The sequence below is a fragment of the Labrus bergylta genome, chromosome 7 (assembly GCF_963930695.1).
Source record: "Labrus bergylta chromosome 7, fLabBer1.1, whole genome shotgun sequence".
Taxonomy (NCBI): Eukaryota; Metazoa; Chordata; class Actinopteri; order Labriformes; family Labridae; genus Labrus; species Labrus bergylta.
In genome coordinates, this window is record NC_089201.1 from 10,261,169 (window position 1) to 10,288,041 (window position 26,873).

The window sequence follows — 26,873 nt, forward strand, 5'->3', positions numbered from 1 at the left end:
TAAGTGATTCTTGAGAACACTTTAAAAGCAGCTTTGAGTCAAATGAAGGCATGACAGCTTTGCTCTCTTGGAAGACACACACAGCACCAGCAGCAGGTGTGACTTTAGTCATTTTTGGTGGAAGGATGTTATTTTTAAATTCTCTGTACTGTTTTAATATTGTTCCATTTCATCTGCAGTTTCTTAAGTCAAGATATATCAAGAAGCTATCTATTTATCACACCAAAATGATGTAAGTAGTTGACTATTTCGGCAAAGTCTTTCCTATGATCTAAACCTAACACGAGTTGTGTCTGTAGGATGTTGTGGATTTGTCTGCTGATTGGTAGCATCTCCTGTAGTCCTGTAAATAAAGGTAAGATGATTTGCCATGCTGAAGACTGTGACTTGTACTTTTTCAGTTAACCTTATTGTAAACATTTTCCTCCTTTAGTCTACAGGTCAGACAATGCTGCTCTAGTAGACACACTGTACATGCCACTGCCAGGTCCTGCTTCTTGGGCTTTAGGAAGAGGGGAGAGTTCTAACCTGGGCAGCAGCTCCTCTCTACCAAGTCAACTCAACCCACGCTCTGTTTTCAGTACTGGTCCTGGCAGCTACAGTGGCTCTATAGCTGTTTACAACAGCCCCAAAACGGCTGAGGGTAACACTGGTGGATATTATGGGGCTGAGGTCTACACCAGCCCTGAGGTTGTTAACTATGGGTTTGCTTATGCACCTTCCCATGGGTATGCGAGTAGTGCTACAGGTGGTAACTATGCTGGTTCTCATCAACCAGAGGGCTCGTACGGGTCTGTTTCTGCTCCTCGAGATGAGAACGGGAACTCTGGATCAGCTACAGACTACAGTGCGAGTGTTGGAGCGCCTCAGCCAGTGTTCAGTGACGTGTCTGATCTGGAGCCAGTCTACTCCTTCAGTTCTCGTTCACGCTACCAGAGAGGAAGAGCAACGTTTGTTCAAACCCACTACAGCCCAGGAGATCCTGTTATCCCACCCATGCCAGTTTACAAACCCCTCATGAAGCCTGTTCCAGAACAAAGCAGTCCTCCTCAAGCTCCACCCAAAGGAGGTGACTGAAAAAAAAAAAAAAAAAAAAAACCTCTGGTAAGATGCAAGTCATTTCACATAACTATGGTTCCTTATATTTGCGATCTGCTCAAAGTTAACTTGCTGTGTTGTTGCCTTACAGATCTGAGTTTGGTGATTTTCCCCATTGTTGCCTTGTGATAAGATGCTAATAAACTGGCTTTCATAAACCTGGCTTTGTAAGATGTCTTAACTGCAAATGGATTGAAGGGAATCATTTGAACCCAATTGCAACACGATAGAAATGTGTTTATGTAGCGTTGCCAGCCGCTGAAAAGTACAACCTTCATTTGTCTAGCTTAAGGGTGTGTTTTTTTTTAATTTAAAAAAGCTCATGCACTGAACTTTTTCTTGGCACCCCATGTACAAAGCAGCATCTCAACTGCCTCAGTAATTGGATTGTTTTGGCATGATCTTTGTCAGTGAAAGATGTGACTGAACATTTGGGATGTTAAGCCATTTGCTCTTTATTGTAACCAGCATGAAGTGCTGAATGACTTCAGGCTAAGACTCTCTGTTCCAAAATGTACTGTCTGATTTGCAAGTGAGCCTGTAAGATTAAACCAATGTTTAAGGGTCTGTGACATGAAAATGTATTATGGTGGCATTCACTGTCCCAGAAAGGAGTTGGTTCAGTGTCTTAAAAGTTGTCATAATGGGAGGGAACCACTGTAATTTCAATTGACCATAATCAATCAACCTGTGTACATGTACTGAATGCCATCAAGGGTCAAACCTCCCTTTATCAAGTAGATACAATGACAGCAACTTCAAGATTGACTAACAAGGCCATTAAATCATCCAAACTTGAATGTAATCACTGAGGAAAATGCTTTAAATGTGATGTTTGAACATCTTGCAACTGAAGAAAATGTCTACTTTCTGAAGTTCAGTTTGGGATTTTAGAGCTTTTTACTGATTACTAATATTTTGTGGAAACCACCCCCCCCCCCCACACCTTAAACCATTAGGTAGGATCTAATACAATCTGCATTAACAGTGTTCCTCTTAATTCAGAAACGGCACAACTTTCCAAACAAAAATTCTTCTGCAGTCCTCCAGAGGGTTGTAACCCTCAGCTAAAAGCAGAGGAAAATAGTTGTATTACCTTTGACTTTACAGACTGCTCAGCCAACCTTATTCAAGAAACCTTTGAATCATTCCATTTTGAATACTTGCAAGCTATTGTGTTACACTTTGTTACTCCATTTCATGTGACCAAGGGGTGCATCATGTCCCCTTATTTGCAACCCAGAGTTATGGCAATAGTTAGTTGGGCATTTCTGTTATGTAACCAATTATTTGATTACATATGCAGTCACAGCATTTTTTCTGATTTAACTGTTAAACTTACATGTTCACATTAGAGTGTGAAAGCCCAGGACTGGTCAGAACATTCTAGCCCTTGCCTGCTTAGAACTAGTAGGTTCTCCAGAGGGCCATTTTTTTAATGCAGCAAGGGTTGTTCAAGTGGCACAGGTCCTTGCAATAAGCCTCTGCATATTTAAAAAAAAAAAAAAAAGTCATGCATTTGTTTTTCTTTTGTTAAAGACCAGACCTAAGTGGCCATTTTAAGGTGTGCTTTAACAGGAGGGAATTTCTTCAACGGATGCCATTACAAAAAATTGATTGGTATTCAAGCAAGCATTAACACCAAGAATCAGTCAGACAGCCAAACATGGAGACCTGCAAGAGAAAACACTAGTCAGCAAAACCAGCACACAAGCAAGTTGGAGTTTTATTAGTAACCTCTTTTTAATTGGAGCTTTAGCAGGACTGAGTTGCTTAGAAACAGTCTTCATGAGGGGTTTGTAAACTGGCATGGGTGGGAGAACAGCAGATCCTGGGCTGTAGCCGGTTTGAGCAAACATTGCTCATCCTCTCTAGTAGCGTGTACGAGAACTGAAGGAGTAGACTGGCTTCAGATCAGACACGTCACTGAACACTGGCTGAGGCTCTCCAACACTTGCACCGTACTCTGTAGCCGATCCAGAGTTCCAGTTCTCATCGAGGAGCAGAAACAGACACATAAGAGCACTCCGGTTCGTAAGCGCCAACATATTTACTGCCATAGCTGCCGCCTGGAGCAGAGCATAAGCAACCCCATATTTAACAATCTCAGGGCTGGTGTAGACCTCAGCCCCATAACCAACATGTTGGTTTTACCCACAGCCATGTTGGGGCTTTGGTTGTGTAGACTTGGTATAGAGGAGCTGCTGTCCAGGTCAGAACTCTCCCCTCTTCCTGAATCCCAAAAAAACCCAACAGCTGACAGTGGCCTCTTTTGTACAACACTGTCTGACCCAGAGCCTAAAGGGGGAAAAGATAAAACACATTATCTACAATTCATCTCAGACCAACAGAATTTTAATCATCATTGGACTTTTGGATTTTACCTTCTCCCACAGGTGATGCTTCCAATCAGCAGACATGAAATCTGCCAAACTTCTTTAAAAAATAAACACCACATAGTTTTAAACATCACAATACATCAGCCATTTACTCACCTCATTCTGCTGCTATAAAGTCAATTCTGGATACAGTTAAAGAAAAATATCTCAACTGTCCCAAAGAGGCTGCAAAACATAAAAAACAAGAAGGTTTTTCAGGAACAATGTTGCAGATTGACAAATAAAACATTGACGGTCAACCAAAACCTTTTGATACCTGCAATCAAAACTTCAGCTTTTCACAGTCTCTCTGTGGTGTCTCTGTGAGCTCAGAGCTGCTGTTTCAATGATTCTCAGTTGCTGAGGGAAGTGATTGCTGATTGGTAACACCTGGTGGTAAAGAACAGTTCATTTGCCTCCTTGTTAAGGGGTAGCAGAGAATTCAATACTGCTGTCTTACCTGAGCACTGAACAGTCAGAAAACTGACAGTGTAACAGTCAAATGTCACATGAACAAATAGATGTGGATTTGAAACAGTCATATTACAAAATCTATTGTCAAGTCTTTACAGTCTGATTGATGGCAGTGGAACTGTGCTCAAGAAAAATTATGAGCGAGAACTTCATGTTATATTATGTCTCACAAAGACCTTTGCTGAAATCTTCTCCTTTCCTTTGTGATTCTGTTATGTTTTTCATTTTACCTGTGTCTGAAATAACACACCACTTACTATATAGTTCACAGTGAATACCCCATTTTGAAGTGGTGCCTAAATTCTGAGTCTTACCGAAAAGCCACAGTTCAGTATGGAGTTTTTAAAAGGGGTATTAGTAGACTGAACCCTTGTGGTCATTCAGTGGGACTACACTGGAGGAGCTTGGTATTGATCTCAAGGACCACAGTCACCAAGAAAACCATTGGTAACACACTATGCTGTAACGGATTGAAATCCTACATCTTCCAAGGTCCCCCTGCTCAAGAAGGCACATGTACAGGGCCGTTTGAAGTTTGCCAATGAACACCTAAATGATTCAGAGAAGGCTTGGAAGAAGGTGATGTACCTCAGACCCTCAAACTGCAATTGTCATTTCAGTGAAAGCCAATCATTTAGGTTTCTGGTGCATGACATCACGTCAACGTCTTTCCAATGGCATTTTCTTAAAATCAATCAAATTCAACACCTAATTATATTTTGTGATCAAATCACCTGTGTTACTTCCAAATATTAAAAGGCCCCTTAGTTGTTACAATGTGTTATTTAATTATCAAATAAATTCGCTTGACCAAATGAGATCTCACATAGTCACGTTACCAAGTTTAAAGTTACAGGCTAATTTCCCCCCCCAAACTAAATTGTTCAACATTTATTTAATCTCGAGAAGTCATTGAGGGTACTCCCACATTTTCAACCAGTATATGATACATTTTTACAAGTTACAATGATACAAGTTATTCATGTACTTGTCTGTAGGACTCAGTAGGAGATGATGCTCAGAGGTCCCTGGAGCAAAACACGATGGCAATTTTTGTCATTGGGAAGGAGGGGTAAGGACTGCAGGAGCCATCTGAAGATTGGTCTTGTCATTGAGGCTGTTCAGCCGCTGCATAAAATAACTTCAGTAGCCTCTGCTTGTGCCCTGCTGCTATGGTTTGACTTCTTATGGACTTAATTTGGACTATCCTAAACCTATTTGTTTCACTTCTGAAGTGTTCCAGAAAATTCTCATACAGCTGGAGCAGCATGAGATGTCTCTAAAAGTCCAAAACCTGTATGGAGGACTTCAGACCTCCCAGTAAGAAAGCAAGCATTCAGAACGAAGGCATGAACTGTTCATATTCAGAGAGGCAGGTTAAAAGAAAACTATGATGGTTACATCTCAAAAAATAACAAGTTTCATGAAGTATCACTTTAAACTGCTTTCTGTGTAAAAGTTGTATTCATATTGAAGTTGATATTTTCTAGCCAAAGCAAATTATTGAGTTGAAATCATTTGAATTGATTGAATTGATTTAGATTTAATTCCAATGAATGCAAATTGTTTGTTTGAAATAAATCAAATTGTTAATTACATCAAACGTAATCCAGTTGTTTTAATCTAACTTGAACACTTAATTCAATTGCTAATTACCAACTGAAGCAACAAGTAGGTCCAACTATTTTTCAGTGTACAATATATATTTAAGAGTACACTTGATTAATGAAATAATTAGAACTACATGTTCGAGCAAATAAATATGGTGTTAAAACATATTCAGTGGCCACAGTCTGCCGCTCGCTTACAGCCATACCAACCTCTGCAAAGGTCCCCAACCATTCTTCATTTCCTCCTAAGTAAAGTTGCTCCCCCCCCCCCCCCCCCCCCCCCCCATCAACTGTTGATGGTAAAATCAAAAAATGTCACAAACATCACTCCCCACTCCCATTTGCTGGAGGTGAGTTCTCCGGAGAAAATCCTGCCGCGTTCTCACATCAACTCACTCAGATTTGAAAAAGGTCTCAACGAGTGAAGTCTGAACAAAAAATCTGGTTGTTTGCGTTCACACATACAGCTCCTCCTGCAAATATCAGGAGATTTCTGCAAGTCCGAAAGCCCAAATACTCATTATCACAATGTTTCACTTCCACCAGTCCAAAAGGTGGAGTTTATGTAGGGTAAAAAACGTTGCCATCTCAGTCTCCTGTATCAGACCTCTTTTCATTGACAGGGTCTGTGGAGGTCCTTTTAGAATGCGGGATGCCAGAGCTATTGCTGACAATTCAATCACATACATGGCAAGCCTTCCTGAAGCTGCTGGCAGTCAATCTTGGATGTTGTACCTGGAACCATATGGCTGTTGGACTGTTACCTGGTCTTGGCAGCAGAGATTAATGAGAAATCTTTACACTCTCAAAATGGTAATGTTACTTGTGGTCAGGTGCAAACTCAAAGCTTGAAATCTGTAGCCCTCAAAAGGCAGCAGGGGAAATTCTTGGCCGTTGGAATGTTTAATATTATCCCTACTTGCCTCTAGGGGGCACTGGTAGGACAAAACTGATCCAGAGGGCACTAGACCAAATTTAGACGCCAACTTTAGTTGAATTCCTCTCAATTTCTACCCAACCTGGGTCATATGTTCTGTAAGAACAGTACATACACAAAACAGGGTGTAAAGTTTTGTGTAAACAAACAAAGTTGAAAAAAAACAATCAAAACTTCCCACTCTGTTCAGAGAGGCCTTTTGTTCAGGGCAGCAATAACAGCAGGGATCGGGCTTTTCCCAATGCAAGCCTTTCTGCACCTCAGTGCTCTGTACCTCCGTCCTGAGGGACGTGGGTTGAGGTGGATGTTAACCGTGTGTGTGATGTTCTATTCTATTGAGGGTTCAATGCATCTGATGGCCCTGTTGTTCAGTTCTGTTAGACTGGGTGTGGGGAGACCAATTATTCTGGCAGCTGTGGTTGTGATGCATGCGAGTTTGGCTCCGTTTTTTAACAGTTATCACTCTTCACCTGGGTTCAAGGCCAGTGCCATATCTTCAACACATGTAATGGCACCATCTTGTAGTTCAAGGGGCTGAAAAGAGAACTTTGATAATGAAGCCCCTCCAAATGGTTACAGTACAGGACTAAAAATGTCATATCATTTGATATCGATAATTACGATTAAGGTCAAATCATTTTTCCTTTCAAATTTAAAGGCTGTATCTTTAAATGCGAGTGAGCTGTGTTCGAACACGCCCCTCTCTGGAGGGGTTTGGGTGGCTCAGGCTTTCTCGCTCCATTCCCTTTTGTTAACGTTAAGAAGGCCAGATTCAGAGTGCAGAACAAACACCTAGCTGTGGGAGTGTCACCCACCTGGGGGAGGGGATGTAAAAACACATCCATTTATTCGTATACTCTATATTATTAGTCAGAGAGAGCGGAAATAACTCCAAGAACTTCAATAAATCCCTCTGCTTTGCTAGCCACATGTTCAGAGTCCGAAATTCCAGCGTCAACATTCTCTGCCAGGTCTAAAATATCTGTTATCAACTCACATGAGAGCTCATGCAGATCCTCTGTGATTGCTGCCATGTTTGTTTGTTTGGCGGGAAATCGCCTAGTCTGGCAACCCTGCAAGACCAAAGCAATGGTTTGTGACTCCAGCGTTAATCCCGCCCACTGAGTTTGATGGGAGAGGATGACAGATTAAATTATTTCATGATGCACTGCTGGAGCAGGAAACATGAAATAATTAAATAAATAGTGGAATAAATAGATGTGTTTTTACATAGAATGAATGAACATTTTAAATAATTATTTAAACATTTATTTAATTATTTATGTATTTCATAAATTATTTATTTATTTATTACCAATTTTAAATAATTAATGACACATTTAAATAATTATTTAATTATTTAATAACATGCATTTAATTACTTAAATAATTAGATATTTATTTATATATTTGTTGATTTATTTCCAATATTAAATAATTGATGACACATTTAATGATTTAATTAATTATATATTTATATATTTCATTTTGGCACTTTTAGTCCTCCATAAATATTGACGTAAATAAACCAAGGTAAATTGTATTTTGCATAATATGTGACCTTTTACATACACACAGACTTCCTCCCATGTCCACACTTCCTCCCCTCTCTCTGTACAAAAGTTATTTGAAAACGGGCCAAGAATTTTTATCTGAACTCTTTTGAAACCGGAAGTTCACTCTGACCACTACAGACCTAAATGTTCTCAGTTTGCCAGAATATAGGTTTTAATCTAAAAAGAAAACTGAGAACATTTATGGAGTTTATTCAGTGACACATTAAAAAGAAAAATAATGCCAGATGGCTTTAGTTCAAACCAAGCAAACTGCTGGACAATTCCCAATGATTGATCAGTGCCTGCCACAGGGCACACAGCATGTTGTTATTTGGGGTTAAATGAGGAGGCTGAACTGGTGAGACAGGAATCTCAGTTTCTTTGCAGTTTGATTTCTCCCACTCTCTGATCCTGTGTTCTCTATGTTTACCTAGTGTTCTCCCTTTTTAAAGAAAAGATGGATTCACCTCGGCCAGAACTTTTTGATTTCCATGGAGTTGCAATGAGCCACTACTTCACAGACAACTGGGAGAACGTTCAAAACTTTCAGGCCAGGCCAGATGACATAGTTATTGCAACTTATCCCAAAGCTGGTCAGTGAACAAACAATTCAATCAGATTTAAATGTTTTAGGAATCAAAGGTTGTGATTATAAAGGCTGGGGATCAGGATTTTATTTCCTCTCTCTCCTCCATCTTTCTTTCAGGAACAACATGGGTCTCTTACATCCTCGACCTGCTGTATTTTGGTCAAACAGCCCCAGAGCGTCAGACATCCATCCCAATCTATGAAAGAGTGCCTTTCCTGGATATTGACTTCCCAGGTTTGGACAGAGGTATACCAAACAAATATCCTTGTTTTTTTAGGCTGGAGCAGACAATGTTGTGATTTCAATGTTGTGAATTTTGTAATTATTTTCAAAAGTGTCCTATCCCTTTTCATGTTGTTATGTTTCCATTAAGTTGCATTTTCTTTAAAAGACTGCATCAGTCAAGAAGCTTCTTATTCACTTTGAAGGATGAGGACTTTTATTATGCTATTCCTTCATCTTCTTGCAGGAACAGACCTAGCGGACAATATTCCATCCTCTCCCCGGCTCATTAAAACTCATTTACCCATCCAGTTTGTGCCAAAGTCTTTTTGGGAGCAGAACTGTAGGGTAAGTGCATCTTCCAAAAACATTAATGCAACAAAACAAAGAAAAACTAGTCAGCTACATAGTATCCAAATGGGGTAAATATGAACACTTATCCCACACAACATTTTGACCCTGGTTACACCTGGTATGCCCATGTTGTCCATCATAGGACAAATGTAAGTTTTTCTTTATTTTACTTTACTTTAATGAACCCCTTCTTTCACTTTTATAATTTAGAATTTGCTCTCTTTTTCATATTCTTACATTTTTGGAAACATGGCCTGATGTCCTGCACCTGCCAGTTTTTACACCGATTAAAATACTTTGTTTTTGGAAATGCATGCCCATCTATGCCCATTTTGAATTTGATGCCAGCAACATGTTTCAAAAAATTGGGACAGGGTCGTGTTTACTTGTCTGTTGCATCCCTTTTTCTTTTAACACTTTGTAAGCATTTTGGGAACTGAGGCAACCAATTTCTGTTATTTTGAATCTCCACTGTTTTACCATTCCTGCTTCATGTATGATCTCAGCTGCTCAATGGCATACTACATGTCCAGAATAGGTTTTGGCATTGTTTTGCTGAAATAAGCAAGGCCTTCTTTAAAAAAAGCAGGCTACCCATTGCACATACACCACATGTAAATTTGTCTATCATGTCAATTAAGATATTCTTTGGGGAAAACAGCCAATCATGTTGTATTTAATGTTGAGCTCTTGGATTAATTTAACTGTTTCTCCTCCTGCAGATAATCTACGTGGCCCGCAATGCCAAAGACAACATGGTCTCTTATTATCATTTTGACCGCATGAACCAAGGTCAGCCAGAGCCTGGAGACTGGAACAGCTTCTTCCACAGATTCATGGAGGGAAAGAATATGAAATATGATACAAATTAAAGCTTTTTTTATGGAACAGATATTCACTGGATCACACTTAACACTCCTTTTGTGTCTTATTGTAATGTTCTGTGGTCTCAGTGGTGTTTGGATCCTGGTATGACCATGTGAACGGATGGTGGAAGAAGAAGCAGACTTATTCAAACCTCCACTACATGTTTTATGAAGATCTGCTGGAGGTAATGCAATCTTTTTCCTTCTCACTTTGGTTTATAGTAAAACAATGATTAAATCTTATCATTTACTTCCAGGATACTGGACGAGAAATAGACAAACTGTGCAGCTTTCTTGGTTTGTCTCCTTCTGTTGAGGAGAAGGAAATAGTTGCAGGGAAAGTTCAGTTTGATAATATAAAGAAGAACAGCATGGTCAACTACTCTACGCTCTCTGTAATGGATTACAACATTTCTCCTTTCATGAGAAAAGGTAAGCTTATAAGTAAATAACCTAATGTGGGTGACATGATACAAACAGATCTCCATTCTACATGATAACAGCTGATAGATTCTCTGTGGTTCCTCAGGAAAGGTTAGTGATTGGAGGAACCATTTCACTGTGGCTCAGAATGAAGAATTTGATAAAGACTATAAGAAAAAGATGAAGGACCACACGCTGCAGTTCCGCACTGAAATGTGAATAAGACTGAACAGGCTCTGTATATGTATAGAACTAACCCAAAAGGAAACATACTGTATAACTAAACGGTAAAAAAGTCGAAGGTCGAGGGTTCAAACCCCAACTGAGCAACATGTCTGATGTGTCTCCTTGGGCAAGACACTTAACCCTGCATTGCTTCCGCTGCTTCGGTGGTGTATGAATGGATTAGTACTTGCTCTCTGATGTACGTCGCTTTGGATAAAAGCGTCTGCTTAGGGAATTGTAACAATTGTAACACTGTAACATTGGGTCTCCAGAGTTCTTTCACCAGACAGCTACTTTGAAAATGAAAGTGGCTGAGAGCTACTCACACCACATTGCTTAAGTGAAGTCATTAAACGTATACAAGCGGGCAACCTCCGGTCTTGAAAAATAAATGCCTGGTACGAAAAAAAAAATCAGTCTGATTAGTTATTGTCCACATGCACACTGTACAGAGGGTGATTTTTTTTATTATTATTATATTATTTTTTATTTTATGAAAGATACATGCTATCCACAGTTAGGCTGGTAGCTAACCTGTTTGAAAGGCGTCATGATGAAGGGGTTTGTCAAGAGGTTTAAAACTCGCCTCAGCTCCAGCTCTCAGTATGTCATTAGGTTGACTGAACGTCTGGCTGAGACAGGATTTCCAGCATGGCGGCTCACTTTTCCCATCACTGTGGAAATATAATGTTTTCTGTTTCTTTCTGGGCATGGTCGCCTTCCTTCTTCATCATAAATTCGGCTAAATGGGCTCGCTAATGGCATCAAACGTCTACCTTTGGCTACGCTAGGGTAACTAAAGTTTCTGCAACATTTCTGTGATTGGTTAGGATCAGAGTCAGACATTGACAAACTTGACAGGAGCATTACCTTTGTAATTGAAAGCTGATAAGCCTATCAGATAATTTCTTATTGGGGTGAGGACATCTATGTTTTTGATTGAATTGAAGATGGAAGACGCTTTGAAGGTACATTTATGTCATCAAATTCATTGGACATATCTGTGAACCTCTTGCCATGGGTCTGAAAACTTGGTTGCACTCAAGCATCATGTTGGAGACCCCTGGTTTAAGTAGTGTTTGTATGTTCTATGGAGATCTGCTTGCAATTACGATGACAGTCCAGACAGACAGAACTTTGACCACCCAGTTTGGAGGTCAACAACTTTTGGTAATCAAAAACCGAGTTGTTCATTGGCAACGTTTGTTCTTTGAAGTGATAATGAATCTTTAAAAACCTGGAGAGAATAGCATCCGACTGATAAAGGGTAATAGCTTAATGTTTAACGTTGGTCACAGGTTAACTATAGGAGCAAACATCCACTGTTTCATACGTTGGATAATTAAAGTCTCACTGTATCATTTCTTGGCTTGATTTCAGACAATTGTGCTTCTGTGATCAGGTTCAAGTGTACATTAACATCTGTCTCTTTGGAACTCTGTCAAGGGGCACACAGGTTACACAATTTATCAGGCCAGCTGAGAGGTCTATTTAATGTTAGCATAGCATGATTTAGCATATACCTTTTCTCTCTGTGAAGCTCTTCTGACAAACTTAAGTCTTTCTTCATCTTTTGTCAATGGCTTTAAAGACAGTAATGTCTTGAGAAATAAGATCATCTCCTGTACCTTTAAGTCACTTACACTACACATTATTATAGTTGTGAAGACTATTTTATTACACATTTAAATTAATAGAACTAGCTTTCAGAAACAAAGAATTTCAGGGTTTTGCATAATTGTCCAGTAGGAATTATTTCTGCGTTGCAGTTAGTGAAATGCTCAAAAGGGCAAAGAGTGGTAATTTGATACACATTATTGTCCTGGGTTTGTCCAGGAGATGGCAGCATGATCATACAAGTGATTGGGGAGATCCATGAGCACAAGAAGAATGGAAGAGAGTGCTGCTCATGCAATTTCATAAAATGTGTCTGAGGTAAAGTGACACATAGCACAGTCCCAGCGCTGTTAAACATCAGCCCTCGTGAAATGCTTACTGCCCTAACTAATACATTTAGATTGGTTGGAATTAACTGTCATCAAATCTGGTATGGAATGAAAATATTGTTATATATTCATGTATCTGTGCAAAAGTAGGTTACTTTACAAAAAAAGTTTGATCTTATTTTCTTAAATTGCAAGAACAGACCTTCAAATCTACAACTGCATTTCCTAAAAAGTTTAGATGTTGTGTAATAAATAAATAGAACAAATTTGATGATTTGTAGACCATCAAATTCCCATAATTGATTAAAAATAGCACAAAGGCAACATATGAAATGCTGAAAATGAAATTTTCTTAAAAAATATTTGTGCATTATGATTTAATTGCCAGCTCTACCTTTCAAAAAAGTTGTGACTGACACATACTGAACTATGGCTTTTCGGAGAGGGCCCTTCTTTCTGAAACGACTCGCAGGTATCCTCAGTTCCCAAAACACCAACAGATATTTGTTAAAAGAAGAGGTGATGGTGATTCCACAGAGTGGTAAACATGACCATATCCCAACTCTTCTAAAGTGTTGCTGGATTCATATCTAAAATGGACATGTGCTATTTTTAATTAAATATGGGTTTCCTATGTTTTGCACATCATTACATTCTGTTTCCATTTACAATTTACACAACATCCCAACTTTACGTGTCAATGGTATATACTCAGTGATATGTCCAAAGGAGAATTACTGTGATGCAAGATTGTTTCAGTTGAAACCATGAACTGCTAGATGATTCCCAAAGGGTGAGAAGACTGAGTGTGAATGTGTGACTGAATGTGTAATATTTAAAGAAACCTATTTTCCTCTGCAGTAGTAAATGTGGGTATGAGAGTAATAGAACATCCAGGTTTTAATATCTGAAACCAGCTCCAGTCTGTCAATATAAACTGAACCACAGTTCAGCGGGACTAGGTTTTAAGGACAACTCTAAAAGGATGGGAGGAGTTTGAATTTCGTCTAACTGGTTAGGGTTAGGGTTAGGCTAACCAAAATAGACATTTGAGTCAACAGTTACAGTGTAACCAGGGATATGCAATGAGTTGAGAGAGATAGGACGACAGCTTTTTCCAGGAAAAGAGCAAGAGAAGAGTGTAATTGTCTGCTGAAATACAAATAATAATAATAATAGATTGGATTCATACAGCAACCTTTCAGGGGACCCAAGTGATCAGACAGTCTGATCCACACACAAGGTATGTTTCTAAGTTCTTCTATTAATTTTTAGAGCAACACTGCCCTAAACCCTTTTCACACATACGGAATGCAACAGCCAAATGTTTTACTCCGATGTTTCCCGGAGTTTATCCGGCCAGACCCCTAGTATTTTTTCCACAGATAATCCGGAGGAGCTGATGTCTGAACGCGGCAGCATATTCTCTGGAGATTTCAACTTGAGCCAATAGAAAGAGAATGACGTTTATATACAGTGACCGGCTAAAGTGTCTGCACGCGACCTCTACGATCTCTGTAATTAAACGGCTGCATTATGTTTTCTGTTCGTCAGTATGTTGTTCTCCACTCTTTTGTGGATGTTGTCATTCCATTGGACTAAACATAGCATTGATATAAAGGCAAATATTCTCATTATAACGTTGTGTAGCGGACTCTGTTGCTTCGGCCGCTACTTCCACGTTGTTCCCCGCGCCCCCTCCCCTCTGACAGGGAAAGTCCCCAGCTGTTAGGAGCATATGTGAACGGCTAGTTCGGGAGAATCTCCGGAGAAGTCCTCCTGTAAATATCTAGATATTATCCAGAGTGCATATGTGAAAACAAAGGCTCTACAAAGGCAAAAGACCTTAACTCGCCAGAGTGTAGAACTGAGAAAAATGACTTTAAAGTCTTTTTGTTGTCCAGCCAAATGAGTTGCAGGCAGAATATTGGAAATGTGGCAATTCTTTGTTATTAATGTTCATAAAAATCTTTAGCTCAAACATGACCTTTGACCCTTATTTCAAAGTTAAGGTACTCTGCCTTTGCATTGCCTGTACAATAATACGGGGTCATGCCAAGGCAAAAGGCATTAACTTCCATTTGATACTGTATTTCACTTGGTTGCATGGTTAAAATAACACATACAACACTATTTCTTTGCTACACTTTAGTCAAGCTACGGTGTGTGTCAGAAGTGCTTGATGACAAATATTAAAACAAAGGCATAACACCTTAACTCCACTGCAGTAAAACAGTAACTTCACTTTGAGCCGCAGTAAAACAAAGGCAGAAGACCTTAACTCAGTTTGAGCATTCTAGATGCTACAATAAGGCACAGACCCTTATGAGTGAAGTTACAGGACTCTGCCTTGGTTTCTCGAGGGCTTTTGGAAGTTAAGGCAAATTCAACCTACTATTTACTCAAAAAAACAACAAAATTGACTCAAGATATCTGTCCACATAATAAAGCACATCTGTAATGTTCCAAAAATGACAAAAACTCATTTTTGAAAAAATTGAAGTTACTGCCTTTTGCCTTTCTAGGGCAGAACAGTGTGTTTATCTTTAGAGTGAGATTCTTTGCATGACACTCCGAAGAATATTTACTTACTTTTAAAACACTCAGCGTCTGAAACTGAACATGCTACATTCATCTGTTCTCCCACTCTCTGATTTTATGTTTTTGTTTACATAGTTTACTCTTTACACAAAAGATGGATTCAATTCGGCCAGAACTGTTTGATTTCCATGGAGTCTCAATGAGCCACTATTTCACAAACAACTGGGAGAACGTTCAAAACTTCCAGGCCAGGCCAGATGACATAGTTATTGCAACTTATCCTAAAGCTGGTCAGTACACAAATGACAGAAAGTGTTTTATAAATCAGATGACATGAGTTTACAAGTTTTGGGGAAATGGGGTATTACTCTCCTCTCTCCTCCATCTTTCTTTCAGGAACAACATGGGTCTCTTACATCCTCGACCTGCTGTATTTTGGTCAAACAGCTCCAGAGCGTCAGACATCCATCCCAATCTATGAAAGAGTGCCTTTCCTGGAGACAGCCCGCGTGGCTTCAAAGAAAGGTATAACAAATAATCAAACATGTTTGCATTTTATAGCTTTGAAATGCACGTTATAATTTTATGAAAAGGTTTCATGTCTCTCTTAGGGCCTATTTCCAGTGTGCTTTTCTTCTCTTTTTTGCATTGGCAGCCTCATTTTCTTCACAAAACCAACGCTGTTAGCGCAAAACTCCTAAACCAAAAATGCCTTCAGGGTCAAATTTATTCTTTTATCACATCGCTCTCAGATTGATTGATTTTTTTTATTTTTTACTTTTTTACTTTTTAAATACAGGCTCATCAATATCTCTTCTTCTCCCTTTTTGACCAATCAAAATTTTTAAAAATGCAGCACTTCCAATGTCAACTTTTTGAGATTCTCCCAACATTTTCCTTGCTTGGGGCACTTAGTCAGTCTGGAGTCTGGCTATGACGGTGTGTATGAGTCTATTTTGTGAGAAGTGCTATTGAAATTCAGGCTGTGGGTGTTGCCAGTGCAAAAAAAAAGCAGTTAGTGGACACAGGCCCTTATTAGTGCCATGTTTCTAACATGGTATCATGTTTATCTTCTTGAGCATCTTAAAGTTTAAGAGTTTTGCCTGCTCCATTTTTTCTGTTTGTCACAGGAAAAGACCTAGCAGACAAGCTGCCAACCTCTCCTCGGCTCATTAAAACTCATTTCCCCATCCAGTTTGTGCCAACGTCTTTTTGGGAGCAGAACTGCAGGGTCAGTACATCCATCTTCAGCCACAGAAACACAAAGTTCTGACTTAGCAAAGTTTTGGAAGAATCCTAAGAGGGTGAAATGTGAAAAAACAATCCCACAAAAAAAATCTCGTTTCATTCCAACAAGTGAAGATGTAGTATATTGAATAAAGTAATGTGTGCAGGGAAATAATGGATAATGCCTGTTATTATTCAGTAAGGTAGTGTATACGAAATATATCAATACGGAACAATCACACAGTGAGTCGTACTCTTAATCCACAAGCCATTTTTTTTTTGTTACAATAATTTAGTGAAGAAAAGATACAGATGAATCGCAAAGGAGAAGAAGAGATATAACCCGGATCTGTCTGTCTGTACTCCATCCCTGAATCCATATGGGATGCAATCTAGAGTTCCCTGCACATCCAAATGTAAAGCATGATCCATGTCTGCACATGCTGTGTGCAGCGGAGTTGTGATCTGCGACCAGTTAATGACAGTTTATGATTATGTAGTGCAGTAATGAGACAGATGTTTAGTAATGTGCATCTGGGTGATAATCACGCAGATCTTTATGTCAGTGTTAACAGAGAATCCAGTCAGCAGCGTAGTCCTTATATTCTCCGATAATCAGAGAGCTGTAGAGGAACATCAGACTTCATGATCAAACCAAGTTTTTTATTACTTGATGACATCAGGCCATAATCCCCCTCCTTCTCCTCTTTGCCACATTAGCACAGCCCACTCCCTCTCTGTGCTGTGGGATGCCTCACCGTTTGTTAGTATCACTTAAACACTTTAAAAGGCTGCTGAAGATTAATAAGGCTCAGTGCTTATTGAATATGGAGTTGGAAAAGTCATCACAGGAGACTCATAATCTGGCAAGGTGTGAACAGCTATGCAGAGAGCTATCCAATTGCTATCAAATCAGCCAGGAAAAATACTAGGTTTAATTTGCCTCTGTGCCATTGGCTTCAATTACAGTGCAGAATGAGTACAGTTGAGAAGAGACGTCCGCATATTGTTGCTGTTAGAAACCATGTAAATTACCCTTTCCTTACATGTCTTCACAACTATAGCTCACTAGTTTTGGCTTGTTAAAGGCTCCACTCACACAAAGTGAATAGAGATACAGTTTGAAAAGCTAGACAAGCAGTACAACCTGTCAAAAAAATGCAAATGATGTCTTAATTAATGAGAAGCTCTCAGGTAATTTATCCAATTTCTCTTCCTGCAGATAATCTACGTGGCCCGCAATGCCAAAGACAACGTGGTCTCTTATTATCATTTTGACCGCATGAACCAAGCTCAGCCAGAGCCTGGAGACTGGAACAGCTTCTTCCACAGATTCATGGAGGGAAAGAGTATGAAATATGATACAAATTAAAGCTTTTTTTATGGAACAGATACTCACTGGATTAAAGTAATAACTCCTTTGTGTCTAATTGTGGTCTCAGTGGTGTTTGGATCCTGGTATGACCATGTGAACGGATGGTGGAAGAAGAAGCAGACTTATTCAAACCTTCATTACATGTTCTTTGAAGATCTGCTGGAGGTAATGCAATCTTTTTCCTTCTCACTTTGGTTTATAGTAAAACAATGATTAAATCTTATCATTTACTTCCAGGATACTGGACGAGAAATAGACAAACTGTGCAGCTTTCTTGGTTTGTCTCCTTCTGTTGAGGAGAAGGAAATAGTTGCAGGGAAAGTTCAGTTTGATAATATAAAGAAGAACAGCATGGTCAACTACTCTACGCTCTCTGTAATGGATTACAACATTTCTCCTTTCATGAGAAAAGGTAAGCTTATAAGTAAATAACCTAATGTGGGTGACATGATACAAACAGATCTCCATTCTACATGATAACAGCTGATAGATTCTCTGTGGTTCCTCAGGAAAGGTTAGTGATTGGAGGAACCATTTCACTGTGGCTCAGAATGAAGAATTTGATGAAGACTATAAGAAAAAGATGAAGGACCACACGCTGCAGTTCCGCACTGAAATGTGAATAAGACTGAACAGGCTCTGTATATGTATAGAACTAACCCAAAAGGAAACATACTGTATAACTAAACGGTAAAAAAGTCGAAGGTCGAGGGTTCAAACCCCAGCTGAGCAACATGTCTGATGTGTCTCCTTGGGCAAGACACTTAACCCTGCATTGCTTCCGCTGCTTCGGTGGTGTATGAATGGATTAGTACTTGCTCTCTGATGTACGTCGCTTTGGATAAAAGCGTCTGCTTAGGGAATTGTAACAATTGTAACACTGTAACATTGGGTCTCCAGAGTTCTTTCACCAGACAGCTACTTTGAAAATGAAAGTGGCTGAGAGCTACTCACACCACATTGCTTAAGTGAAGTCATTAAACGTATACAAGCGGGCAACCTCCGGTCTTGAAAAATAAATGCCTGGTATGAAAAAAAAAAATCAGTCTGATTAGTTATTGTCCACATGCACACTGTACAGAGGGTGATTTTTTTTAATAAGGCATCCATTTTTATTTTATGAAAGATACATGCTATCCACAGTTAGGCTGGTAGCTAACCTGTTTGAAAGGCGTCATGATGAAGGGGTTTGTCAAGAGGTTTAAAACTCGCCTCAGCTCCAGCTCTCAGTATGTCATTAGGTTGACTGAACGTCTGGCTGAGACAGGATTTCCAGCATGGCGGCTCACTTTTCCCATCACTGTGGAAATATAATGTTTTCTGTTTCTTTCTGGGCATGGTCGCCTTCCTTCTTCATCATAAATTCGGCTAAATGGGCTCGCTAATGGCATCAAACGTCTACCTTTGGCTACGCTAGGGTAACTAAAGTTTCTGCAACATTTCTGTGATTGGTTAGGATCAGAGTCAGACATTGACAAACTTGACAGGAGCATTACCTTTGTAATTGAAAGCTGATAAGCCTATCAGATAATTTCTTATTGGGGTGAGGACATCTATGTTTTTGATTGAATTGAAGATGGAAGACGCTTTGAAGGTACATTTATGTCATCAAATTCATTGGACATATCTGTGAACCTCTTGCCATGGGTCTGAAAACTTGGTTGCACTCAAGCATCATGTTGGAGACCCCTGGTTTAAGTAGTGTTTGTATGTTCTATGGAGATCTGCTTGCAATTACGATGACAGTCCAGACAGACAGAACTTTGACCACCCAGTTTGGAGGTCAACAACTTTTGGTAATCAAAAACCGAGTTGTTCATTGGCAACGTTTGTTCTTTGAAGTGATAATGAATCTTTAAAAACCTGGAGAGAATAGCATCCGACTGATAAAGGGTAATAGCTTAATGTTTAACGTTGGTCACAGGTTAACTATAGGAACAAACATCCACTGTTTCATACGTTGGATAATTAAAGTCTCACTGTATCATTTCTTGGCTTGATTTCAGACAATTGTGCTTCTGTGATCAGGTTCAAGTGTACATTAACATCTGTCTCTTTGGAACTCTGTCAAGGGGCACACAGGTTACACAATTTATCAGGCCAGCTGAGAGGTCTATTTAATGTTAGCATAGCATGATTTAGCATATACCTTTTCTCTCTGTGAAGCTCTTCTGACAAACTTAAGTCTTTCTTCATCTTTTCTCAATGGAGTCTGTGGCTTTAAAGACAGTAATGTCTTGAGAAATAAGATCATCTCCTGTACCTTTAAGTCACTTACACTACACATTATTATAGTTGTGAAGACTATTTTATTACACATTCAAATTAATAGAACTAGCTTTCAGAAACAAAGAATTTCAGGGTTTTGCATAATTGTCCAGTAGGAATTATTTCTGTGTTGCAGTTAGTGAAATGCTCAAAAGGGCAAAGAGTGGTAATTTGATACACATTATTGTCCTGGGTTTGTCCAGGAGATGGCAGCATGATCATACAAGTGATTGGGGAGATCCCTGAGCACAAGAAGAATGGAAGAGAGTGCTGCTCATGCAATTTCATAAAATGTGACTGAGGTAAAGTGACACATATCACAGTCCCAGCGCTGTTAAACATCAGCCCTCGTGAAATGCTTACTGCCCTAACTAATACATTTAGATTGGTTGGAATTAACTGTCATCAAATCTGGTATGGAATGAAAATATTGTTATATATTCATGTATCTGTGCAAAAGTAGGTTACTTTACAAAAAAAGTTTGATCTTATTTTCTTAAATTGTAAGAACAGACCTTCAAATCTACAACTGCATTTCCTAAAAAGTTTAGATGTTGTGTAATAAATAAATAGAACAAATTTGATGATTTGTAGACCATCAAATTCCCATAATTGATTAAAAATAGCACAAAGGCAACATATGAAATGCTGAAAATGAAATTTTCTTAAAAAATATTTGTGCATTATGATTTAATTGCCAGCTCTACCTTTCAAAAAAGTTGTGACTGACACATACTGAACTATGGCTTTTCGGAGAGGGCCCTTCTTTCTGAAACGACTCGCAGGTATCCTCAGTTCCCAAAACACCAACAGATATTTGTTAAAAGAAGAGGTGATGGTGATTCCACAGAGTGGTAAACATGACCATATCCCAACTCTTCTAAAGTGTTGCTGGATTCATATCTAAAATGGACATGTGCTATTTTTAATTAAATATGGGTTTCCTATGTTTTGCACATCATTACATTCTGTTTCCATTTACAATTTACACAACATCCCAACTTTACGTGTCAATGGTATATACTCAGTGATATGTCCAAAGGAGAATTACTGTGATGCAAGATTGTTTCAGTTGAAACCATGAACTGCTAGATGATTCCCAAAGGGTGAGAAGACTGAGTGTGAATGTGTGACTGAATGTGTAATATTTAAAGAAACCTATTTTCCTCTGCAGTAGTAAATGTGGGTATGAGAGTAATAGAACATCCAGGTTTTAATATCTGAAACCAGCTCCAGTCTGTCAATATAAACTGAACCACAGTTCAGAGGGACTAGGTTTTAAGGACAACTCTAAAAGGATGGGAGGAGTTTGAATTTCGTCTAACTGGTTAGGGTTAGGGTTAGGCTAACCCTAACCCTCAAATAGACATTTGAGTCAACAGTTACAGTGTAACCAGGGATATGCAATGAGTTGAGAGAGATAGGACGACAGCTTTTTCCAGGAAAAGAGCAAGAGAAGAGTGTAATTGTCTGCTGAAATACAAATAATAATAATAATAGATTGGATTCATACAGCAACCTTTCAGGGGACCCAAGTGATCAGACAGTCTGATCCACACACAAGGTATGTTTCTAAGTTCTTCTATTAATTTTTAGAGCAACACTGCCCTAAACCCTTTTCACACATACGGAATGCAACAGCCAAATGTTTTACTCCGATGTTTCCCGGAGTTTATCCAGCCAGACCCCTAGTATTTTTTCCACAGATAATCCGGAGGAGCTGATGTCTGAACGCGGCAGCATATTCTCTGGAGATTTCAACTTGAGCCAATAGAAAGAGAATGACGTTTATATACAGTGACCGGCTAAAGTGTCTGCACGCGACCTCTACGATCTCTGTAATTAAACGGCTGCATTATGTTTTCTGTTCGTCAGTATGTTGTTCTCCACTCTTTTGTGGATGTTGTCATTCCATTGGACTAAACATAGCATTGATATAAAGGCAAATATTCTCATTATAACGTTGTGTAGCGGACTCTGTTGCTTCGGCCGCTACTTCCGCGTTGTCCCCTGCGCCCCCTCCCCTCTGACAGGGAAAGTCCCCCGCTGTTAGGAGCATATGTGAACGGCTAGTTCGGGAGAATCTCCGGAGAAGTCCTCCTGTAAATATCTAGATATTATCCAGAGTGCATATGTGAAAACAAAGGCTCTACAAAGGCAAAAGACCTTAACTCGCCAGAGTGTAGAACTGAGAAAAATGACTTTAAAGTCTTTTTGTTGTCCAGCCAAATGAGTTGCAGGCAGAATATTGGAAATGTGGCAATTCTTTGTTATTAATGTTCATAAAAATCTTTAGCTCAAACATGACCTTTGACCCTTATTTCAAAGTTAAGGTACTCTGCCTTTGCATTGCCTGTACAATAATACGGGGTCATGCCAAGGCAAAAGGCATTAACTTCCATTTGATACTGTATTTCACTTGGTTGCATGGTTAAAATAACACATACAACACTATTTCTTTGCTACACTTTAGTCAAGCTACGGTGTGTGTCAGAAGTGCTTGATGACAAATATTAAAACAAAGGCATAACACCTTAACTCCACTGCAGTAAAACAGTAACTTCACTTTGAGCCGCAGTAAAACAAAGGCAGAAGACCTTAACTCAGTTTGAGCATTCTAGATGCTACAATAAGGCACAGACCCTTATGAGTGAAGTTACAGGACTCTGCCTTGGTTTCTCGAGGGCTTTTGGAAGTTAAGGCAAATTCAACCTACTATTTACTCAAAAAAACAACACAATTGACTCAAGCTATCTGTCCACATAATAAAGCACATCTGTAATGTTCCAAAAATGACAAAAACTCATTTTTGAAAAAATTGAAGTTACTGCCTTTTGCCTTTCTAGGGCAGAACAGTGTGTTTATCTTTTGAGTGAGATTCTTTGCATGACACTCCGAAGAATATTTACTTACTTTTAAAACACTCAGCGTCTGAAACTGAACATGCTACATTCATCAGTTCTCCCACTCTCTGATTTTATGTTTTTGTTTACATAGTTTACTCTTTACACAAAAGATGGATTCAATTCGGCCAGAACTGTTTGATTTCCATGGAGTCTCAATGAGCCACTATTTCACAAACAACTGGGAGAACGTTCAAAACTTCCAGGCCAGGCCAGATGACATAGTTATTGCAACTTATCCTAAAGCTGGTCAGTACACAAATGACAGAAAGTGTTTTATGAATCAGATGACATGAGTTTACAAGTTTTGGGGAAATGGGGTATTACTCTCCTCTCTCCTCCATCTTTCTTTCAGGAACAACATGGGTCTCTTACATCCTCGACCTGCTGTATTTTGGTCAAACAGCTCCAGAGCGTCAGACATCCATCCCAATCTATGAAAGAGTGCCTTTCCTGGAGACAGCCCGCGTGGCTTCAAAGAAAGGTATAACAAATAATCAAACATGTTTGCATTTTATAGCTTTGAAATGCACGTTATAATTTTATGAAAAGGTTTCATGTCTCTCTTAGGGCCTATTTCCAGTGTGCTTTTCTTCTCTTTTTTGCATTGGCAGCCTCATTTTCTTCACAAAACCAACGCTGTTAGCGCAAAACTCCTAAACCAAAAATGCCTTCAGGGTCAAATTTATTCTTTTATCACATCGCTCTCAGATTGATTGATTTTTTTTATTTTTTACTTTTTTACTTTTTAAATACAGGCTCATCAATATCTCTTCTTCTCCCTTTTTGACCAATCAAAATTTTTAAAAATGCAGCACTTCCAATGTCAACTTTTTGAGATTCTCCCAACATTTTCCTTGCTTGGGGCACTTAGTCAGTCTGGAGTCTGGCTATGACGGTGTGTATGAGTCTATTTTGTGAGAAGTGCTATTGAAATTCAGGCTGTAGGTGTTGCCAGTGCAAAAAAAAAGCAGTTAGTGGACACAGGCCCTTATTAGTGCCATGTTTCTAACATGGTATCATGTTTATCTTCTTGAGCATCTTAAAGTTTAAGAGTTTTGCCTGCTCCATTTTTTCTGTTTGTCACAGGAAAAGACCTAGCAGACAAGCTGCCAACCTCTCCTCGGCTCATTAAAACTCATTTCCCCATCCAGTTTGTGCCAAAGTCTTTTTGGGAGCAGAACTGCAGGGTCAGTACATCCATCTTCAGCCACAGAAACACAAAGTTCTGACTTAGCAAAGTTTTGGAAGAATCCTAAGAGGGTGAAATGTGAAAAAACAATCCCACAAAAAAAATCTTGTTTCATTCCAACAAGTGAAGATGTAGTATATTGAATAAAGTAATGTGTGCAGGGAAATAATGGATAATGCCTGTTATTATTCAGTAAGGTAGTGTATACGAAATATATCAATACGGAACAATCACACAGTGAGTCGTACTCTTAATCCACAAGCCATTTTTTTTTTTACAATAATTTAGTGAAGAAAAGATACAGATGAATCGCAAAGGAGAAGAAGAGATATAACCCGGATCTGTCTGTCTGTACTCCATCCCTGAATCCATATGGGATGCAATCTAGAGTTCCCTGCACATCCAAATGTAAAGCATGATCCATGTCTGCACATGCTGTGTGCATTTATCCAATTTCTCTTCCTGCAGATAATCTACGTGGCCCGCAATGCCAAAGACAACGTGGTCTCTTATTATCATTTTGACCGCATGAACCAAGCTCAGCCAGAGCCTGGAGACTGGAACAGCTTCTTCCACAGATTCATGGAGGGAAAGAGTATGAAATATGATACAAATTAAAGCTTTTTTTATGGAACAGATATTCACTGGATTAAAGTAATAACTCCTTTGTGTCTAATTGTGGTCTCAGTGGTGTTTGGATCCTGGTATGACCATGTGAACGGATGGTGGAAGAAGAAGCAGACTTATTCAAACCTTCATTACATGTTCTTTGAAGATCTGCTGGAGGTAATACAATCTTTTTCCTTCTCACTTTGGTTTATAGTAAAACAATGATTAAATCTTATCATTTACTTCCAGGATACTGGACGAGAAATAGACAAACTGTGCAGCTTTCTTGGTTTGTCTCCTTCTGTTGAGGAGAAGGAAATAGTTGCAGGGAAAGTTCAGTTTGATAATATAAAGAAGAACAGCATGGTCAACTACTCTACGCTCTCTGTAATGGATTACAACATTTCTCCTTTCATGAGAAAAGGTAAGCTTATAAGTAAATAACCTAATGTGGGTGACATGATACAAACAGATCTCCATTCTACGTCATAACAGCTGATAGATTCTCTGTGGTTCCTCAGGAAAGGTTAGTGATTGGAGGAACCATTTCACTGTGGCTCAGAATGAAGAGTTTGATGAAGACTATAAGAAAAAGATGAAGGACCACACGTTGCAGTTCCGCACTGAAATTTGAGCAGGACTGAATATGTGTTTCATTTCTGAAAAGAATATTCATTTCATAGTTGCCTGGTAGCAGAAGGACATTGTTGGTCGTCTTGGTCCAAATCTAATGCTAACAATGTTTGCCACGTATCTCTTATGTGTCACTTGAGACAAGTTGTATGATATTATTATTTATACTGCTACTAGTGGTGCAACAAATCACAGTTGAACTGTGACCCTTCCTTCACGCGCCCTTGGTTTAGGAGCGGAACTGAAAAAGGAAAAGTACTGTTGTAAAATCAGCTTGCAGCCAATAAATACATGTGCATGAGTTTCAGTGATTGCATTTACATAGTCTTTAGTTTCCCTTTTTTATTTGGTTTTTAAATACACTGTTTTTGTCTTTGTGCATGTAAACATCATATCCAGATTTCAGAAATTGGGATAATCCCTTATCCCGATCTTGAGAAACTCGATTTTGCTACCTGGAGAACTCCAAAAAAGAACAGGATACTTTGACATGTAGATGCCATTCACGTCTGAAAGTGACGCACCTGGCTTTCAAGTGACTTCAATGTAAAAACCACTGTGGCTGTATGAGACACTGTTGAGGTAGTATAAAGAGCAAGAAAGTCTTAAGATGAAGCAGGTGGAGGTGGATAGATAGACTTTCACCCAGGAGACTGAGGTTCATGTCCAATGAAACCAAGATGATATAAAAGATGTACAGTGTAAGGCACATTAGGGCCTTTTTGTCATGTGACTGTTGTCATGTCTCTTTCAAATCACAAATTAATTTGAGTTTCGTGTTGAGTCTCTTCAGTGACATCATGTGACATTTGTAACATAGCAAAGTTATTGAAACCCAAAACATTGACTTCAACTAACCAAGTAGTTGTGTAGTAGTAGTTGGTTTCTGCATCAAACCCAACCCAAAACCCATTTCACATGTTAAGACTTTCTGGCAATGTGAGATAAAGCTGCTAAAAGACACCTGCTTCAGTATCAAATGCTTAACGGTGGTGGCAAATTGTCAGTACGTGGCGAGTTACCACAGCTATACCTGCTGCAGCATTTTGGAGTGTTTATAATCCGTATCCTCTGGTTTCCTTTTGCCTTTTTGTTATCAAATAGCCTTATTGGCTACAACAATGCAGATGAAAACTTTGAATTTTAAAGGACCAGTTTGTTGGATTTTATGTCAGCCGTGAGCTTTCAGATTGCAAATGTATCCGATTCTTCCCATTTCAAGCGTGCAGGACAACCTGCAGTTGCAGTAAAAGAGCCAGTGTTTGGTTTTCCTGTTCAGGGCTACTGTTAGGTGGTGCAACATAGTGGACCTTCTCCCTCTGCAGATGTAAAGGGCTCATTCTTAGGTAACCAAAACAAAAGTATTGTTATTCTCAGATCATTAAACTATAATCAAATCATTCTCAGAAATACTTTATTCCATCTTTGCCAAAAAAAATCCCCATAC

At 39.1% G+C, this 26,873-nt stretch overlaps 4 protein-coding genes across 4 annotated transcripts; all 4 read left to right on the forward strand.

Annotated features, from left to right (window-relative positions):
- The first annotated feature begins 27 nt into the window (after positions 1-27).
- On the forward strand, positions 28-1,256 carry LOC109989608 (uncharacterized). The gene is made up of 5 exons (XM_065956704.1): positions 28-96; positions 180-232; positions 300-355; positions 434-1,104; positions 1,190-1,256. The coding sequence occupies exons 2-4, from the start codon at positions 228-230 to the stop codon at positions 1,075-1,077; spliced, it is 705 nt and encodes a 234-aa protein (XP_065812776.1). The 5' UTR covers positions 28-96; positions 180-227; the 3' UTR covers positions 1,078-1,104; positions 1,190-1,256.
- Positions 1,257-8,494: 7,238 nt separating this feature from the next.
- Positions 8,495-11,125, forward strand: LOC109996928 (cytosolic sulfotransferase 3-like). Its single transcript, XM_065957393.1, has 7 exons — positions 8,495-8,646; positions 8,760-8,888; positions 9,112-9,212; positions 9,941-10,067; positions 10,172-10,269; positions 10,342-10,516; positions 10,614-11,125. The coding sequence occupies exons 1-7, from the start codon at positions 8,511-8,513 to the stop codon at positions 10,724-10,726; spliced, it is 879 nt and encodes a 292-aa protein (XP_065813465.1). The 5' UTR covers positions 8,495-8,510; the 3' UTR covers positions 10,727-11,125.
- A 2,531-nt stretch (positions 11,126-13,656) lies between these two features.
- LOC109996935 (cytosolic sulfotransferase 3-like) lies at positions 13,657-18,842 on the forward strand. The gene is made up of 8 exons (XM_020651272.3): positions 13,657-13,921; positions 15,355-15,509; positions 15,616-15,744; positions 16,350-16,450; positions 17,669-17,795; positions 17,889-17,986; positions 18,059-18,233; positions 18,331-18,842. The coding sequence occupies exons 2-8, from the start codon at positions 15,374-15,376 to the stop codon at positions 18,441-18,443; spliced, it is 879 nt and encodes a 292-aa protein (XP_020506928.2). The 5' UTR covers positions 13,657-13,921; positions 15,355-15,373; the 3' UTR covers positions 18,444-18,842.
- Positions 18,843-21,368: 2,526 nt separating this feature from the next.
- LOC109996934 (cytosolic sulfotransferase 3-like) lies at positions 21,369-25,740 on the forward strand. The gene is made up of 8 exons (XM_020651271.3): positions 21,369-21,653; positions 23,087-23,241; positions 23,348-23,476; positions 24,082-24,182; positions 24,653-24,779; positions 24,873-24,970; positions 25,043-25,217; positions 25,315-25,740. Exons 2-8 carry the CDS (start codon positions 23,106-23,108, stop codon positions 25,425-25,427), a joined length of 879 nt encoding a protein of 292 aa, XP_020506927.2. The 5' UTR covers positions 21,369-21,653; positions 23,087-23,105; the 3' UTR covers positions 25,428-25,740.
- Positions 25,741-26,873: the final 1,133 nt, after the last annotated feature.

Bases quoted from the DNA above. Each gene is read 5' to 3' on its own strand.
- LOC109989608 (XM_065956704.1), top strand. The intron at 356-433 runs GTAAGATGATTT...TTCCTCCTTTAG, and splicing joins CTGTAGTCCTGTAAATAAAG to TCTACAGGTCAGACAATGCT.
- LOC109996928 (XM_065957393.1), top strand. From the start codon at position 8,511: ATGGATTCACCTCGGCCAGAACTTTTTGATTTCCATGGAGTTGCAATG. The intron at 8,647-8,759 runs GTCAGTGAACAA...TCTTTCTTTCAG, and splicing joins TGCAACTTATCCCAAAGCTG to GAACAACATGGGTCTCTTAC. The intron at 10,068-10,171 runs ATATGAAATATG...CTGTGGTCTCAG, and splicing joins CAGATTCATGGAGGGAAAGA to TGGTGTTTGGATCCTGGTAT.
- LOC109996935 (XM_020651272.3), top strand. From the start codon at position 15,374: ATGGATTCAATTCGGCCAGAACTGTTTGATTTCCATGGAGTCTCAATG. The intron at 15,745-16,349 runs GTATAACAAATA...TGTTTGTCACAG, and splicing joins CCGCGTGGCTTCAAAGAAAG to GAAAAGACCTAGCAGACAAG. The intron at 16,451-17,668 runs GTCAGTACATCC...CTCTTCCTGCAG, and splicing joins TTTGGGAGCAGAACTGCAGG to ATAATCTACGTGGCCCGCAA.
- LOC109996934 (XM_020651271.3), top strand. From the start codon at position 23,106: ATGGATTCAATTCGGCCAGAACTGTTTGATTTCCATGGAGTCTCAATG. The intron at 23,477-24,081 runs GTATAACAAATA...TGTTTGTCACAG, and splicing joins CCGCGTGGCTTCAAAGAAAG to GAAAAGACCTAGCAGACAAG. The intron at 25,218-25,314 runs GTAAGCTTATAA...GTGGTTCCTCAG, and splicing joins TTCTCCTTTCATGAGAAAAG to GAAAGGTTAGTGATTGGAGG.